Genomic DNA, 18,077 nt, shown 5'->3' with positions numbered 1-18,077 from the left:
ATGTGATTCAATTGAATTATTTATATGCCATTCATTCGTGCTAACTGATCTCGTCGCGTCGCCAGTGTCACGTAGATGGAGATGGCATGGAGTAGATTGATAGGTGAAGACTGGAAAGTTTCATTGAGTGATATTGTGATTTGTGATAAACATCATTATATTGATTAGGTATGACTTTTTGTTAGTATTATCATAGTCTACAACGATTCTCTAGAACTAAATCATATATATGTAAGAAACGTTTTCGTTCCACCGTTTATTCTCCGCATCACTCTGCAAATCCGACTAACACGAAAACTTAAATCTTTTCGTTTTTCGAGTTATTATGTAGCCTATGGCACCCGCATTTGGCTTTCTATCCCTTCTGTACCGGTTCGGTAGATCCAGGGATTACCCCCTACAACCTCAGAAACTCACAAACTTTACCTCTTTATAATATTAGTAAGTAGAGAAGTATGGATATAATTAATTAAGCCTGGTGCGACATAGCGCTACATACTCAAAAAACACACCCTGTGATTTAAATACTTATTAGATTTTTTTGTAGTTCTCACTTTACCTATTACATTCTTTTGGTACGTAAAATAAATACCACTGCCGCTTCGTTCGCAATCGATATAACGTGGCTCTTAATACATCAAATTTTGTACTGCATATTAATTTTTTCTTTATTTTACTTAGTGACATCTGCATATTGTCTGCGAAAGGTACATAACTCATTGCGGAGTGTTGAGTGCGTTGCGTGCGTTGAGATGGTTGCGAGCGTTGAGAGCGTTGCGTGCGTTGAGAGCGTTGCGTGTTATTTTGTCACCTGTATATTTTGTGAAGCAGTGTTCTGCAGCCGCAAACAGATATCGACTGCTCGATATGCTTCACTGACAAATTTAGTCGTGTGACCCTATACCAATACACCGTCGCACACCCTTTTTACCTACGTTTGAATCTTTCACGTTTTACCATGTCGAGATAATAGCAATGTCCGCCGGTAGGTGCCGTCCGGCGTTACGGGACTTCCTCCTAAGCATTTTTGACACGTCAAGTATGTCTATTTGTAGTTAATCTAAGAAACAAACCTAAGAACTACAAAAAAACACAGCATTTACTCTTTTTCAACTTTAACACTTGTAATTTATATCCTTTACTAATATATGAAGCTGAGAGAGAGTTTTTGTTTATTTCTTTACTTGAACTTGATGATCTCGAAAACTACTGGTGCTATTTCAAAAATTCTTTCAGCGTTGGATAGCCCATTTATCGAGGAAGGCTATAGGCTACATATCATCACGCTATCAGACCAAAAGCAGAATAGCACAAATAAAGATAGTCTCAAAATGGTGTTTGTTTTTCCTTTTGACAGCTTACGCTGCGTGCGCTGCGTGAACGGTTCAAGTACCGATAAAATTATCTATGTCAAGTTCTACAAAAAGTCCGGGACAGCATATGTCTTAACGTTGACTTTTACGAGGCGAAGTCGCGAGGGACCGATTAAAGAGGCGTCTTGCAATTATTTATGTTAAATAATTGACGACCTACTTAAACTGACACATAAAAAACGACGGCCGATTGACGCAGTTTGCAGCGACCCTTATTTCTGAGTCCAAGGCCTTGGGTTCGATTCCCACTTCTGGAATTTTTTTATGTGATGAGCATGAATGTTATTCAGAGTCTTGGTGTTTATATGTATATTCTAAGCATTTATGTATATTATTCATAAAAATATTCATCAGTCATCTTAGTACTCATAACACATGCTACGCTTCCTTTGGAGCTACATGGCGATGTGTGTATTGTCGTAAAAAAAAAAATATAATATATATATAAAGTTATTATTGATTATGTTCTCTGAGAGTCAGTACTGATGTGTCATTCGTTATCGGGCCTTTATAAAAAGATTTGTTTACATTAATATTACAACAAAATAACGTGATCGCGAGATATTTGCTACCTTGCAAACTAGGAAATTGTTCAGTCTAAGAGAGCCACTCATCAGTGTCAACCGTACGTTACTTATAACCAGTTGTGAATACAGAAATCTACGTAACAGTACAAGCACATATAATAAGTATAAGTGCCTTTAGTAAGAAATATATCTCGCATCTAGCGCCCTTATTTCATATCTGGCATTTATATTAAGATCTCTGGTATAACTGCGATCTGTGACGTAAATTTTGACGTTTACACTATTAATGTATGAAAAGGTGTACCTACTTTATTATAACTAGCTGTCGCCTGCGACTTCGTCTGTGTTTTTTTGAAGAATCTCGTCAGTTTAGTTCAGTTATGTTGGCAGTAGCATCAGCAATAAACAATTGATAGCGCTGGGCAAGCAATGTTAACTGGAGTCAGTAAGTGACCCACTTTGGAGGTTTGAAGGAGAATTTAGGGTACGCTTTCAACTTTTATCACCAACAACGAATAGTAACTGTTAAGTTAAGTGAGAAGTACTAAAACACATAGTTTTAGTCACAGTTTTTTTTAAATAAATTTTTCAATTATGTGTAAAATATGAATTTTGTATAGGGGTAGTGCTTACATTTCTTAAATTCTAAATTTAATTTCCGATTAGAATGAATTAAAAAGTTCATGGGTTCATTCATTTTTCAATTTATTAAATCGTATTTAAATAATTAGTTTTATTATCAAGGGCTTACATAGCAGTTTAATATTTAATTAATTCCAATTAGGCATTTAATTTAGAAGTTGTCACTAATTTTAAAATTTAAGACTACACCTAAACAAAACAGTTATTTTAGAGACGCACTTAATTGACAAAGTTCTTTATAAAAACTACACGTGATTTGAAAAATATCTGTATAACTTCACCGTAATTGAATGCCACACATCTCCTAAACAATCTATTTCTACGGGATGCTTTAATTACAAAAACAAACGTGGACGAAGTCGCAAGCAACAGCTGGTTTTAATTATATTGTTATAATTGCAAAAATGAAATAACGAAAACATCCATACTTATTTATTAATAACAGCCAGTTAAATAATAAATGCGATCATAAATGTAAAATATGAACTCATAACTTAACTCAACTGACATAAGAGCCCCGAATGGGTTCTTCTTCTTCTTCTTTTCATAAAACTAACTAGTCGGGCATCCGCCGATGCAAATTCACGTGAGTTTAATAAAAAAATTGAAAACACACAGTTAGAGTTTAACTCTAAAATAAACTGGCACAAAATAGTATCCTTTATCAAGGCAACATCGTGAAAAGGACATCAGATACTTTGATAAGACCTGTTAATTAAGTTACCGATTCGCAAACAAAAGAACCATTGTGTTAATACGAAAACGTTATAAGCACGATTCAATGCATTCATAGGGAACCAGAAAATGGGTTGAAAAGTTCTAAGTTTTCATTACGTACAGATACACACCGGGTAGTTGAAACTAATCGACTTTCTTATTTAATGGTTTTCCAGGAAGAATCAATAAGGAAACCTAAAGAGAAATGTCTCACTGGCACCATAGATCAGATGCTGTGCATTGGTACATGCAGGAGATATCTTCGAGAGTGGTAGCTGAATCAGGCATACCGGGCGATAGGTATCACCTTGGCAAGTTGACTATAAGAGGCTTCAAAGATGCTCCAGACTTCATTTTACAAGTACGTAATGGAATACGATAAAACGTAGCGTAGTGGGGCATGTAGAATGCCGCTCTCCCGTAGAGATACCAATAAAGGTAGCGTATTTCTTAGCAATATAAATATATATTAATACTAATAACTTGCTTCCCTTAGACTGTCATAGCATAGTTTTACGTCGGAATTTGCAATAGGAAGCTATAGGTAGACCAACATTTTCCCGTGTTCCCACTCCACCTCTAACGGCCATACATAAATTACGTTACAAGATTTTCCTGAATTCTTGACCCCTGCCCGTTGTCACAGCTACAGGGCTGGCAGAGGCAGGAGACAAAAATTATATCCCCTGACATGGGATATAATTAACGTGTCTACGTGCTAATGTACGGTAAGTTTGAATTAGGAGAAGTTTACCCCCGTTTATTTTTACATATATATATATATATATATATATAATTTGGATATTACGAACCGATTTAAAAAACGATTACTTTATTTAATAAAGTAAGCTTAATGATCTTGAGTCCTTTCGTTAATAGTGCAAAGTTTGATTTTAGCAAGTAATCAGACACATGAGGTTTACTTAACTCGTCCCAAGTTGTTGGACGCAGGACGGCAATATGTACGACATGCTCTTAAGCATGCCTTGCAGTGTTGCTTTGTTTATAATCGCTGGATTTCCCTTTAACATCAGGGAGATGAAATTAATTTTTAAATTTTAGATCGATGGAGCTACCGGTGAGACGGAAAACTTCGCATCGGCGCTGAAAAGATCCGTTCAGTGTGCCAATGCCTTTAGAAAACTTGGTTACCAACAAGAAGATGTGGTGCTGCTAATGGCACCGAATCATATTCACCTGACCACACCTATGTATGCGGCGTTTTATCTGGGAATGTGCGTCGCTGGCATCGATATGACCTTGGGAGTTAGTAAGTATCCACGCAAAATATAACAGTGAGGAAAATACCAGGGCAAAAGATTTAAAGTAAATGCATATAGTGTAAACTAAACACTTAGCTGAATGCTAGAGACATTTTATCCCACCAAAATGTGTCTAGCATTCAGCACGGCTAGCATAGATGGGAGACAAAAGTTGCATACTCCGATTATACTCCAAAGCACAGCAACAGGCAAAATGAGAAGTTTCCTCGATTAATCATCATCGTCATCATCATCAACTTCAACGATTACTTTGGGACTAGATGGCGATGTGTGTATTGTCGTAGTATATTTATTTATTTATTTATACTAGTTTTCTGGCTTTTTAAGTTAATAATATTAACTTCTGGAAGGACCCCGGGGATGTGACTAGGAATGTCCACTTAACACTTTGTTATAACTGAAACAATTTTCCTTAAAAAATTACTTGTTTTGCAGACGAACTCCGCGACACCTTCTCTTTTAACGCACCAAAAGTTATATTTTGCCAAAGTGATAAACTGAAGGACATCCTAGCAGCATTAGACGGATTGGATTTTAAGCCCCAAATAATAACATTTGATAAGACCGATGGATTCCTTAGTTTTTCTGAATTGTTAGATAAATATGGCAATGAGACCTCCGTGGAAAACTTCAGGTTTGTAAACGTACCAAGTTGTACAATTATAGTTATACAATCGGGGACCGTCATAAATATACATCGCCAATTTCCAAAATCCAAGCCGATGTTGTCAATTTATAACTGAGAGATTCAATACCCAACAATTATGGCCTGACCCGGTAATCGAACGCTGGACCTTATGATTTGTAGTTCAACATACACTAGACGAACGAAGCAGTAAAAAACACTAATGGCGAAAACTGGTCGGCTAAAACCATTTTGAGATAGACCCTAATATGGGAAGGGCTAGTTAGGGCTGTTAATTAAAACCCATAATTCTAGTCAGTAAATCGGTAGGCGGCAGGTCTCGGTAGGGTTGTAGTTAGACACCGCCGAAGCCTCTCACCAGTCCAGACAAAACATAATTAATGTTATTATTTAATATTAAAGGTCCTTCTGAAGTTCCAACCCGATATAAGCCAACATAAATTATTTCTAAATAGATTGACGTGTTGAACATATAAAAAAACCTTCTCATAGAATTAATATCATTCAAAAGATTACGACTTGGTCGCGGTTCCGTACCTATCTCGTGTAAATAAATAATATATTTTAACCTTTCGTGCAAAATATATGCAGTAAAAGAGAAATGTATTTATACTTGAGACTTTTAGTTTACTAATTTTGATTAAATTCGGGATTTTTGATAATATGATAAATAAACATGACATGTCGATTTTAATTATTTTTCTAATAAAAGAATCTACTTTTTGTTACTTAAATATAATAGTTATACATATGCTATCGCAGATTTCTTTGTGGGCATTATCAAGCTCTACATGGTGGTAGATCGATCGAGTAAACTTTCCAATATTTGCAGCATTCAGGATATAGACACTGTAGAGACTTATACGTACCTGGGTTCCTTAATCTCTAGTGATGGCTCATGCGTTTCCGAAATAAAACGAAGAATAGCGATAGCTAAGGATGCGATGCTTAGGTTAACAAATATCTGGAAGAATCGTAGCATAACGAATAGAACGAAATTGCGACTGGTACAAGCACTAATCTTTCCTATTTTCCTATATGGCGTAGAAACTTGGACTGTTCGCGCTAGAGAAAGACAGCGAATTGATGCGTTCGAAATGTGGTGCTGGAGGCGAATGCTACGCATACCGTGGACTGCCAAGCGCACAAATGTATCAATTCTTTCACAACTCAAAATTAAAACACGTCTTTCTACCATTTGCCTTCAGCGCATCCTTAGTTATGTTGGACATATCACACGCCGCGGAAACGAGAGCATTGAAAAGTTGATAGTGGTTGGAAATGTAGAAGGCAAACGTCCCCGTGGCAGATCTCCAACCCGGTGGTCAGATCAACTGTGAGAAACTGGTGCCCGTACCTTCTATAACGCAATACAAATGGCCAAAGACAGGACCCGATGGAGAGAGATCTTATATGACAAGATTACTCGCCATACCAGTGATCACGATCCTCAGTCATGAGGGAGCGACTAAAGAGAGAGAGACGTTGTTAATCAAACTCCCACGAAAAGTTCTTTTCGGTTTTCAGGCATAGATATATCCTATGACAGTCACAAATAATGTGGCTTTATATTGGTTAAAGAATTTTCAAAATCGGTTAAGTACGAGTAGATCCAGAGATTACCCCCGACAGTGTCACAAACTCACAAACTTTACCTCTTTATAATATTAGGATTGATATGTTATAGATATGTATAAATAAATATACATTAAATAGTTACACTAGCGGACCCTCGCGACTTCGTCCGTTTATAAGTCAATCGAGAAGCTCGAATAGATCTGATGTTAACATCATATTCATCGTGGCTAGCTATGTATATACTATTATTTTACGTGGTATACAGAGTTAGTAAGTTTTCATTAATATAGTTGATACATACATACATACATCCTCACAAACTTTCGCATTTACAATATTAGTAGGATTGGTACGCATGTTTTCGACCGTTGTCCCACATGCCTTGCGACTTACTGTTATTTGTGAAGAGTTATGTCCTTTATCTCCGACAATATTTATCAGAAACTTATTTAAAATAAGACAATACATGCTTGAGCTAGTATACACTTTCAAATAAAAAAAAAAATATTAAAATCGGTTCGTATTTAACGGAGATATGAAGTAAAATTGATAAAATTTGTCATCCCAATTTGTTTCCCGGCGGAAACTTATTGTTTATCGGGATAAAAAGTATCCTATATGTGAACCCGGAATATCAGCTACCACTATACCAAATTATATTTAAATCCGTTCAGTAGTTTTCACGTGATGCCCGGACAGACAGACAGACAAAAATTAAATAAAAATCTGTTTTCGACTCAGTATCGATTAAAAAGCATCCCCCGGTCAAAATATTTCAAAATATATTAAATGTACAGAAATCTTCCAGTTACAGTTTTATTATAAGTATATATTGATTATCAATAAAAGAAAATATTATATGTTTTAGAGTGGCAGACTTCGACAGCAGTAACACGATTGCTCTATTGGTAGCCACCAGTGGTTCAACTGGTCTACCGAAATCTGCGGTTGTGACACATAAAAACCTGGTTGTCTCTATACCTTACATGTGGTAATTACTTGTTAACATTTTTATAAAGGCATTTACAAATAAACGATAAACGTCCAGTAATCGTTAAGAAGTATACACTCGTAATCATAGACATATCTACGTGAATCTAATTTGGATCACTCGTGACATCTTTTCTTCCAGTATAATTTTTGCCAATCACTATTGCATGCTATCAGACATCAGTGTCGTCATAAGGCTCGGAAACGTGACAATCGGCCAAGCCTAGAAGTCTGTTGGACTGCTTAGCAACTTAAAGTAACTTGGAGGCTATTGAAAAGAGAGCAAGCGTGCTCCAACCTAGACCTTTCGTTAATAAACTTGTAATTGGCTATACTTGATTACTTTACTTCCATTTTTTTTATTTTCTGTTATTAGCTGTAAGTTTTCCTGTACAATAAAATAAATAAATAACAAAACACAATGTATTGCCACAGAATTAAGAACACACAGAAACCGTGTACACGACTAGTAAAGCATCAAAAACCACTCCACTATAGTAGTGTTTCTCGAATAGGCGGTCAGTCACTTCATACCATTTAGCAGTTGATAGTAATGATTTTACTTTTAAAATGGGAAAAAGTTTGTGAGCTAGCAATATTCCGCGGGTTTGAAGTGAGGCAGTGGGCGTGCATACAGGGTATGCACAGGTATGCACTTAGCGGGAAAATGATATAAAATGAAAAAAAACTCTTTAGCACGAGATATGAAAAAACTTAAGGGTAGGCATTGAAAGAGTTATAAAAAGTCTACCCTCAAGTTTTTATAGCTCTAACTGGAGATTTTCTTCAATTTATAGCATCTGCATACCCTGTGCATAACCTATACGCACGCCACTGAATACGAGCTGAAATACGAGGCGTCTTTTTTGGACACAATATACTACATTCAATAATGGCCGAATGAGGATTCTGTATCTTATTAATTCTATGATATTTGCGCAGGCATACCTTCGATAAGTTCCCGACACCAACTCGCTTGCCAGCAGTCCTCTCTCCGATCCAGTGGTACTCAGCGCTGTTCCAATTTGTGTTTTCACCGATAATAAGGCACACGAGACTTCAGTCTTCACAGCCCACGACGCAAGAGCACGCTTATTATCTCATTAATAAATATAGAGTAAGTATTTTTTAAACTCTCCAACCAGCATTAAGCAGCAGTTGGTCTTGGAACTAGCATGGACTATGGATATAAGTTCTTGATTCGATTGCTGGGTCGGCGTAATTTTTAATCTGCTGTTGAATATCTAGTACACCACCTATCATCAAAGAGTTAGATGCAAAATAGGATTGCGTTTTATAATAAGTTTTGGTATTAATTATTTCGATTCAACAAAATACCCATTATAAACCCGAAATCTAGATTACCGGCCAATTACGCGACACGGGTGTCCTTCCACAATGAGCAGGGGTTTAGGCCGTAATCCACCACGCTGGCCGAGTGCGGTTTGGCGGAATTCACACACCTTTGAGATCATTATGGAGAACTCTCAGGTATGCAAGTTTCATCACGATGTTTTCTTCCTTAAAATATTGATGTTGGAATCTTTTCCAACATCAATATTTTACAATTGAGCAATGATTATTTTAGGTTTGAAGTATGAGATGAACGCGAAGCGAATTCCTTCCAAGCATTCTTTTATTGGTTTTTTTTATTTTCAGCCAACTTTTATGATGACCAGTCCAAATATGTTGACTACCCTTTTCAAAATCGGCGACCGGGATAAATGTGACTTGACGAGTTTTGAACTAATAAGTGTAGGTGGAAGTGCTGTCCATCCGAATCTTCTAAAGGAAGTAAAGGTAGACCATCTATAGAAATTTACATGTTAACTTAAAACAGCATTCTCTAATATCCGTTTTCTAGATTCAATATAGCTGTAATCATTAGAAAAGCCAAAGTTGTTAGCTATTGTAATCCTAACACGAAAAATAAAACCTAAAGATTACAGTTAGATTGAGAAATTGACAAATAATATGTGCTTCTAGTATTAACTGTTTAGCGAATTGGTTTTATAACCATTAATAAATGGAAGTGAAACTATATTTCCTATTAAGACAACTATTCTTCCGATTATATTTTGCTATAATTGGATATCAATACAGATAAACCATTCTTTAACCAATAATGCCCTAATTTGAGTTTATAGTTTTTAGAAGCTGCTAAAACTATTTAAGTTTGGAAAGCTATTATAAGAAAGTATCAAGACGAAAACATTCGTAATAAATTAACTAAATATTACTTCGCCATTTCACCAGTCTTTGTAATTTATTTAAGTTAAATAAATCCCTTTTATTTATTAAGGAGGCATGAATTAATTGTCTTATCAACATGACTGAATATATTATGAAATTCAGGTGAACTTTCATTTCCTAAGTATATACAGGATAATTTTTTTTGTCAGTGCGGATATTTTAATACGGATGCTGATGTTATACATGAAACAAATTTATGAACATATATTTTTTCTATTTTATGCATGCCACACATTACGATGTATTTTTTAGATGTAAGTTAGCCCGTGCAATCTCACCTGGTGGTAAGTGATGATGTAGCCTAAGATGGTAGTGGACTATGACTTATTTAGGTAGAAACCTATTACGAGTAGCCATGATTTGCTTATTTCATGCTCGGACATGGTCAAAAAAATATATATAAAAAATTTAGTGGAAATATGTTCAAAAAAATACGCAGTGTTTTCTAAATTATCCTGTATTATTTATGTAATTATTGTTTATTAGTTTAGTAGTCAATACCAAGTATGATTATTATATTCCACATTTACTTTCTGTACCGTTAACATTATTATATACAGTTTTAGTATTACTTATTAACACGCTTTTATTAGCTTCACCTGTATGTATGTTTGTATGTATGTCTGTAACCGACCCCTTTGAGCTCGATTTTGTCCCACTTTGAACGGTCAGATTTCTTTTAAACTTTGTAGACATATCGAGAACCGATGACAATACACTAATCTGAGAAGATTATTCCAATTTTCAATAAAAAAAATAAGATTTTTTACTAATTACTACAGCGCCATCTAGACCCAAATGTAAAAATCCTATGGCGTTACCAACAATGTAAAAAACCTATGGCGTTACCAACAGATGGCGTTCGCGTACCTAACAAATTCCACAGAAAACATTAAGCTAGTAGATCGTTAGCTGTTACTTTTTAATATATTTTTTTTATTCACATTAATTTTTATTTATTGAAATTATACATAAAATAATATTGAAATTAATATAATAAATTTAATTTATATTTATTAAATTTTTAACACTATTCTTAATTTAAATTTATTAAAATTTATTTTCTATTTTTTAGTTCGGTTTTCTATAAAAAGCGTGTTTTTTAGTTTTTTTTTTAAACTATTATTTATTTTACCATATAGTTAATTTTATTTATTTTATATATGTACTGTTTTTGTAATTATTAATATGTATGTATATTCTAAGAGTTTTGCGCACCGCTATAAGCATTCATATGTGAGCCAATTGTTCATAATGGTTGCCTGGAAGAAATCACTATAAGTTTATTTTATTATATATTTATTTTATTAATTCTTATATGTGTATGTTATATAGTATGTAGTATATATATATTTTTAATTTTTTTTAATTTTTTTTTTCTCTTGTTTGTGTATGTTTCATTGTTTGCACTGTCCCTCTTGTTTTCTATCATTACTACCTTTATTCCCTTTAATTTTTTCTTGTGTGCAATAAAGTATTTTTGATTGATTGATTGATTCAATAACTTTTCAGGAAGTAAGTCCAAATACAGAAGTGTTGGTGATCTATGGTATGAGTGAATTGTCTGGCCTAGCAATGGCCTATGACGGATGTCTGTCTGAATCACTTGGCAGACCTCTTTCGAGCGTTACCGTAAAAGTAAGTAATCCATTCAATTTACTAAAATCTTATCTTATATCTTTAAACGAACAATTCTTGTATATATATATAATTGGAATCTCGGAATCTGCTCCAACGATTTTCATGAAATTTAGTATATAGGGGGTTTCGGGGGCGATTAATCGATTTAGCTAGGATTCATTTTTAGAAAATGTCATTTTATTTGTGTTTTCCGCAATGTAAATTGGGCGGACGAAGAATCCTGGAAGCTTACGTTTTATATCAATAAAGTTCCCATGTTCTAAATTCTGTGATTATCTATCTGTTACAAAAATACTTTTTTTGAGAATTGAATGGTGATATTTTACATTATGTATTCAGAGCGATAGTCTTCAAAAGTAAACTTTAGAAGAACCTAGCAAGCGACACACGATGTTTTCGCTCACCACTTTCGTTAAAGCAAGTGATAATAAATGAATAAATAAATAAATATACTACGACAATACACACATCGCCATCTAGTCCCAAAGTAAGCGTAACTTGTTTTATGGGTACTAAGATGACTGATGTATATTTTTATAAATAATATACATAAATACTAAAAATATAGAAATAAACATAGACACTGAAAAACATTCAAGTTCATCACACAAATATTTTCCAGTTGTGGGAATCGAACCCACAGCCTTGATTCAGAAAGCAGGGTCGCTGCCCACTGCACCAATCGGCCGTCGAAAGTGATGTTTTTATTGTTTAAATTAAAAATGCACATAACTCCGAAAAATTAGAGGTGCGTGCTGGAAATCGAACTCGATCTCCCCCGAAAGAGAAGCCAAATGCCAAAAGCATTACCATCTAGGCTTTCACTCCTTTTATTTTTGTGAATATAATTGTACTTAAAATATTTACGTTATTTTCAGCTGGTAGACCCAAATACAGGCAAAGAAGTGACAGAGCCCAATGTAAATGGGGAACTTTGGGTTAAGGGCCCGGGCGTTTTTAAGGTAATAGCCACTTATTATTAAACAAGCGGTCCCTCGCGTCTTCGTCCGCGTATAAGTCAAACTTAAAAGATAGGCTGTCGCGGACTTTTTTTACATTTTTAACGTAACTTTAACCGTTTACGCAGTGCACGTAGCGGAAGCTCTCAAAATGAAAAATAAACCCAATTTTGAAACATTCATGGTTCTATATTCTTATTGGCCTTCGCCTAATGATATATAGTCTATAGTCTTCGTCGATAAATGGGCTATCAAACACTGAAAGCATTTTTCAAATCGGACTAGTAGTTCCTGATATCATCGCGTTCAAATAAACTAACAAACAAACTCTTTAGCTTTATATATTAAAAATAGCAATAATCTCAAGGCTAAAAAGAGGTGCTGTACCTACTAAAAACTTTATGATGCATAATAAAATTACTGATTTCTAAATCGAGTTTGAGCTTCAAAAGCACGCTTGGAATTTTATAATCCCTACTTTTCTACCTTTACTAATTAATCCCTACTATCCCTACCATAATATTATAAATGTGAATGTAAGTTTGTTTGTTACGCTTTCACACAAAAACTACTAAACCGATCCTCATGAATATTTTTGGAAATGTTAGAAGTAATAAATATAGGATACTTTTTATCCCGACATTAAGCTCGGTTCCTTTGGGAGAGGGGATGAGTATTAGTCGATTTTACACCATAACTCCGACAAATTATAACCGATTTAAATAAATATTTTTGCACTATAGAGGTTATAATATGTGTTTAATTTTGCCCAAACTGTGGATGGAGATAGAGGACAGAACTCCTCAGCGGACATCAGCAAAGGCTTAGCGATACTGAATACTTTATTTTTTTTTGAGATCTACAACTTAATTGAAAAACAATCAAAAAACAAAATCAAACGCAGACGAAGTCGCGGGCAACAGCTAGTAACTTATAATCAAAACTTTTTACTGGTCATACTGGTTTTATTATATTTAGATAAAGACTTATTACACTAAGCTCTACTCTGTTAGTAAAAGTGTGTACGTATACTTTCAAGTGACATAAATAAAGAAAGAGAAAAAAGAAAGAAATAATTTCTTTTTCCATTGCGGCACACATTACAATATCAACGACACGTAAGTTATGTGTGGCACAACCTAGAAAAAAGGTGCCACCTCAGCATTGTGCTGCGTTGTGCCAGTGTAAGCATTAATCTCATACCCCTATTTTGATTCTGCTCATGTAACGCTTAACTATTTTCAAAGTACGAACAGTGTCTCATAATATGACTTTCCAGGGCTACTACCGTAATCCAGAGATATCAGCTCAAGTGCTTGTAGAAGACGACTGGTTTAAAACTGGAGACATAATGTACCGGGACAAATCTGATTATTATTACTTCGTTGACCGCCTGAAGTTATTGCTTAAATATAGAAATCATCAGGTATGTACTAGGCGACCAGTTCCGTTATTGTACCAAACTTATGAGATATTTGCCCGTTTTCATTAAACCTAGGAATCGCTTTAACCGGATGCCTAGTGATATATTTATTAATTTATAGCACTGCATGCATATTACACGTTTTAAATAAAGCACACACAAAAATATGGACATAATATATGTGATTCCTAGAGAAAAAAAACGTCTCACGAACTCTTATGTGATGTCTTAGTAGGCAAGCTGAATGGTGAATGAAAAAGTCAACCTATGATTGGATAATCAAGGAGGTTTCATCACCAACATCATCATATCAACCCATTATCGACGGCGGTTTATATATGACGGACATATGAAGGCCGATTGGCGCAGTGGGTAGCGACCCTGCTTTCTGAGCAAAGGCCGTGGGTTCGATTCCCACAAATGGACAATGTTTGATCATAAATGTTTTTCAGTGTCTTGGTCTGTATATTATAAGTATTTACGTATATTATTCATATAATTATTCATCAGTCATCTTAGTACCCATAACACAACTACTACGTGCTGGGATTCGAACTCGGCCCCCCGAAAGTGAAGTCGAAGTCCTACCCACTGGGCTATAACCGCTTCAAAGAGGTTTATACGGACTTTTTAAAGACTAAACTTAGCTTATGTTTTTCTCCGTCTTTTCAACTGACTTTATGCCAGTAATCAAGTTTATAGGTTGCTTAGCTAGGGCGTTAAGTAAGGACAAACGAACACACCTTCACGTTTATAATATTAGTAAGGGTTAATGTTGGATTTTTTTTTAAGATATCCCCATTGGAAATAGAAAGTGTGATAATGAAACATCCAGGAGTATACCAAGTAGCGATCGCAAGTATCTCCCATAAAGAACACGGAGATTTACCCGTCGCCTGCATTATTCCGCACGAGGGTTCCAAAATCACTGCTCAAGAGATCAAGGATTTGGTCAAAGGTAAATTACTAACAATAATAAAATATCATTCATAAATACGCTATAACAGTCCACTGCCAGAGTAAAGTCCACTCCGAACAGGAGTATTTGCTTATTTTTGATTGTTCTATTATTGTTTACGCGCGAGGATTCGGCGACGTCGATGATTAGGGGACTGGCTGAAAACCACTGGGTGTGCAGCTATTTTGTCACCTATTTGTTTTTTTTTATTTAAAATAAATTAATGATACAAATGTTAACACGAATGTGTGACAGTAAAGACAACTTTCTTTCTAGCTTTCTTTCTTATAATCAAAATATCCATTCTTTTTTTTTAATAAATTGCTCTTATATTTTATCGGCCATAATCCTTCGACATGGTGGTCAGAATCCTTTTATAGCAGTAGCTTTATTAGAACATTTTATTGTTCTCAATCGAGGAGTCGTTTAGTAAGATAAAGTCACTCGTTTTAGAGTCGCAAATCCTGTACTTCTGATTTTTTTATAAACATTCTGTCATAAGCCCGGGCTTAAAAATTGTAGGCAAATTTGAACTTTAAAACAACACTTATAAAATCCATTTTACTCCGATGCTCAAGTATGTAAATACTCGAAAACAACTCATCGATTGCGAGCATGTTAATCTTATATTTAGGCTACTAATGAGACGTATCTTAGGTTCATAGAGATATATAAAGATAAAAGACCAGAACATATCAATCAGACTTCGCAACCAGTAATTCTTGAAAGATCTATAGCAACTTTCGTGTTTTCATTTCAGGTACGCTAACCGACTCGAAACAGCTTAGAGGTGGTGTGATATTTCTAAAGGAGTTACCACAAACGTCTACTTCGAAGATTGATCGACCGAAACTTACGAAGCTGGTGCAGTGTATGCAACGAGAATGAAACTATTTCTAATAAAATAAAGCATATTAATATTATAATGTAAATAGTATTGAATTTAGTTATATTATTAAAAGGAAAATCAATGCCTACAACGACTATAAATTCATTAGCTGAAATCTCAGGCTAAAGCAATGGGTTCCTGACATCTATTAGTTTGCCTGAAATATAAAGTTGACAGTAAAGAATGGTTTTAAAGAAATATTGTTTTCTCATTTATTGAACAAAATTTTCCCAATTTTTTATGTGGCCTACCTATTAAGGTACAAATGTGCTGGATCTAAATTCGCGAGTGTAACTAGGTTATGGAGCGCCTTAAATTATGGAAGCAATTACACTGCGTTATATTCTGTCTAGGTATGTTTCAAAACTTGCCAGTCAATAATGGCTGGTAGAATGAAAATATTGTCATCGCAATTTTTCGTAATTCGGATTTACATGGAATTTTAAGATAAATTTGTAACCTCAATATGTAATAATAATACGCCTGAAGAAGGTACATGATATAGTTTGAGGCTGGAAGCTTATTCAATGATCACAATGTATATGTATATAAGCTCACATATTTTACTACTGGAATATTGGACCAGCTTCGCTTTAAAATATGTCGTACCCAATTTCAGGAATTCCCTTGTCGCAATAACTGGGACAGCGCCGCATAGTTTTATACTTTTATACTTAGTAGAGCTTTGTTTGACAGAGCTCGTCCGAAAAGAACTACGACTTGATTGCATGCTTACTTCTGCCGCCAAGCAGCATTGGGTTGTTCCGCAGGGTGATTACGTACCTCGCGACAGGCTTTCGACAGGCGTAAATCTTGCAATCATTGCTGTCAAACGTCACTTTTGTTTATTTATTGTATGGAATCGACCCTGCTTTTTGAGTCCAAGGCCGTGGCACTAGAAAATGTTTGTGTGATGAACATGCATATTTATCAAATGTATAATTAGCATCATCTTCATCGCCCTGTGCACAAACCTCATCAGTGGTGTGCACAGGGCGTGCCTGACAATGCGTTACTAGGGTAGGCCTCGAGGGAAGATGCCGTAAAATGGCTACATTCTTCTCTGATACAAGTTTTATAATAATACTAAGGCAGTCGGTATTGTGCGTTTATGAAGTGCATGCATATGCTTAGCTTAGCTTTTCACAAAAAACTATTAATTTATTAGATTTTTTGTTATTTTTTTTAATTTTTATATTTAATTTTCGCTCATTATTATTAGTTTCACAATTAATAATAAAAATTATACAAGTAAAAAGAAATATTTTCTACAACATTTTCAATTCGGTGCCAAGTAAAATGTAGAAAATTACTAGGTACTATAAATATAGACCGTATACATCATATACTTCAATTTCCCTTTATACATATAGTAGCATGGAAAGTACCAGTGATATTCCCGAACATGGGGCGTTAATGGTTGAGGAGTTCTCCCGGCACTTCCCCATCAGCAGCATAGATTGTTTACGATTCAAATACCATAATAGAATCGCAACCCGTGCAATACTTTTACTATTGTATAGTTCCGGTGGCCATCCCTGGTCGTCAAAATTAGTTCCACTTGACCAAATAGTGCTTTCAGAACGCCAATGCTCAAGTTACAAAATACTAAAATCGCTGTAAGTGTGCCTATAATTAATTAAGAGTTCTCTCGATTTCTCCAGGACAGTCCAATTTTCAATAGATCTTAACCTGATGAAAAAAGAAAATAGAAAGTATACCGTTTCAAACAAAAAAAATCAATTTTTCAAATCGGCTCATAAATGAAAGATTTGACAGAAAAACAAGCGAATTGAGAACCTTCTCCTTTCATATGACTGCAAGTTTTTCAATTACATCATAAGAAGCGCTTGTAACCACTGCAGATGACAATTAAACAAGAATAAATTATTTAATAACACCATCTCTTGTCAACAAAAAAAGTCGTTTTCACGTTTCTAATTAATAGGACTGTTTAAATAAAGTTTTGTTTAGATAATGTATTATCACTTAACTCGACATTTTTAATATCTCTGGGAGATTGGATATGCAATTCTTCAACATATAAGAGATAGTAATTTTCTGTATACAAGGCGATTTTTTAACATACAATGGTTAGCCACTTAATATTGTGTGAAATGAAATCAAATAACGAAAAATTTACAATCTAAGATACAGAAAATATTAAATAATTGAGTACATTAAATACACCTCAAGAG

The 18,077-nt window shown here is 34.8% G+C and overlaps 1 protein-coding gene across 3 annotated transcripts; it reads left to right on the top strand.

The window, feature by feature from the left end:
- Window positions 1–38: 38 nt before the first annotated feature.
- On the top strand, window positions 39–16,077 carry LOC120627983 (luciferin 4-monooxygenase-like). 3 transcript variants are annotated; one of them, XM_039896138.1, is made up of 12 exons: window positions 39–168; window positions 3,436–3,620; window positions 4,322–4,529; window positions 4,978–5,176; window positions 7,635–7,757; window positions 8,699–8,873; window positions 9,416–9,556; window positions 11,522–11,647; window positions 12,529–12,612; window positions 13,889–14,035; window positions 14,825–14,990; window positions 15,751–16,077. In XM_039896138.1, exons 2-12 carry the CDS (start codon window positions 3,465–3,467, stop codon window positions 15,876–15,878), a joined length of 1,653 nt encoding a protein of 550 aa, XP_039752072.1. In that variant the 5' UTR covers window positions 39–168; window positions 3,436–3,464; the 3' UTR covers window positions 15,879–16,077. The 3 variants fall into 3 exon arrangements, with proteins under 3 accessions (XP_039752072.1, XP_039752073.1, XP_039752074.1); XM_039896139.1 differs by lacking the exon at window positions 39–168 and adding an exon at window positions 1,975–1,998; XM_039896140.1 differs by lacking the exon at window positions 39–168 and adding an exon at window positions 2,044–2,062.
- Window positions 16,078–18,077: the final 2,000 nt, after the last annotated feature.

Source organism: Pararge aegeria, chromosome 12 (assembly GCF_905163445.1).
Source record: "Pararge aegeria chromosome 12, ilParAegt1.1, whole genome shotgun sequence".
NCBI lineage: Eukaryota > Metazoa > Arthropoda > Insecta > Lepidoptera > Nymphalidae > Pararge > Pararge aegeria.
This window is presented reverse-complemented; position numbering and strand designations above follow the sequence as displayed.

Coding starts and splice junctions, on each gene's coding strand:
- LOC120627983 (XM_039896138.1), top strand. CDS start 3,465: ATGTCTCACTGGCACCATAGATCAGATGCTGTGCATTGGTACATGCAG. Junction 9,557..11,521: donor ATCTTCTAAAGGAAGTAAAG/GTAGACCATCTA, acceptor ATAACTTTTCAG/GAAGTAAGTCCAAATACAGA. Junction 12,613..13,888: donor AGGGCCCGGGCGTTTTTAAG/GTAATAGCCACT, acceptor ATGACTTTCCAG/GGCTACTACCGTAATCCAGA.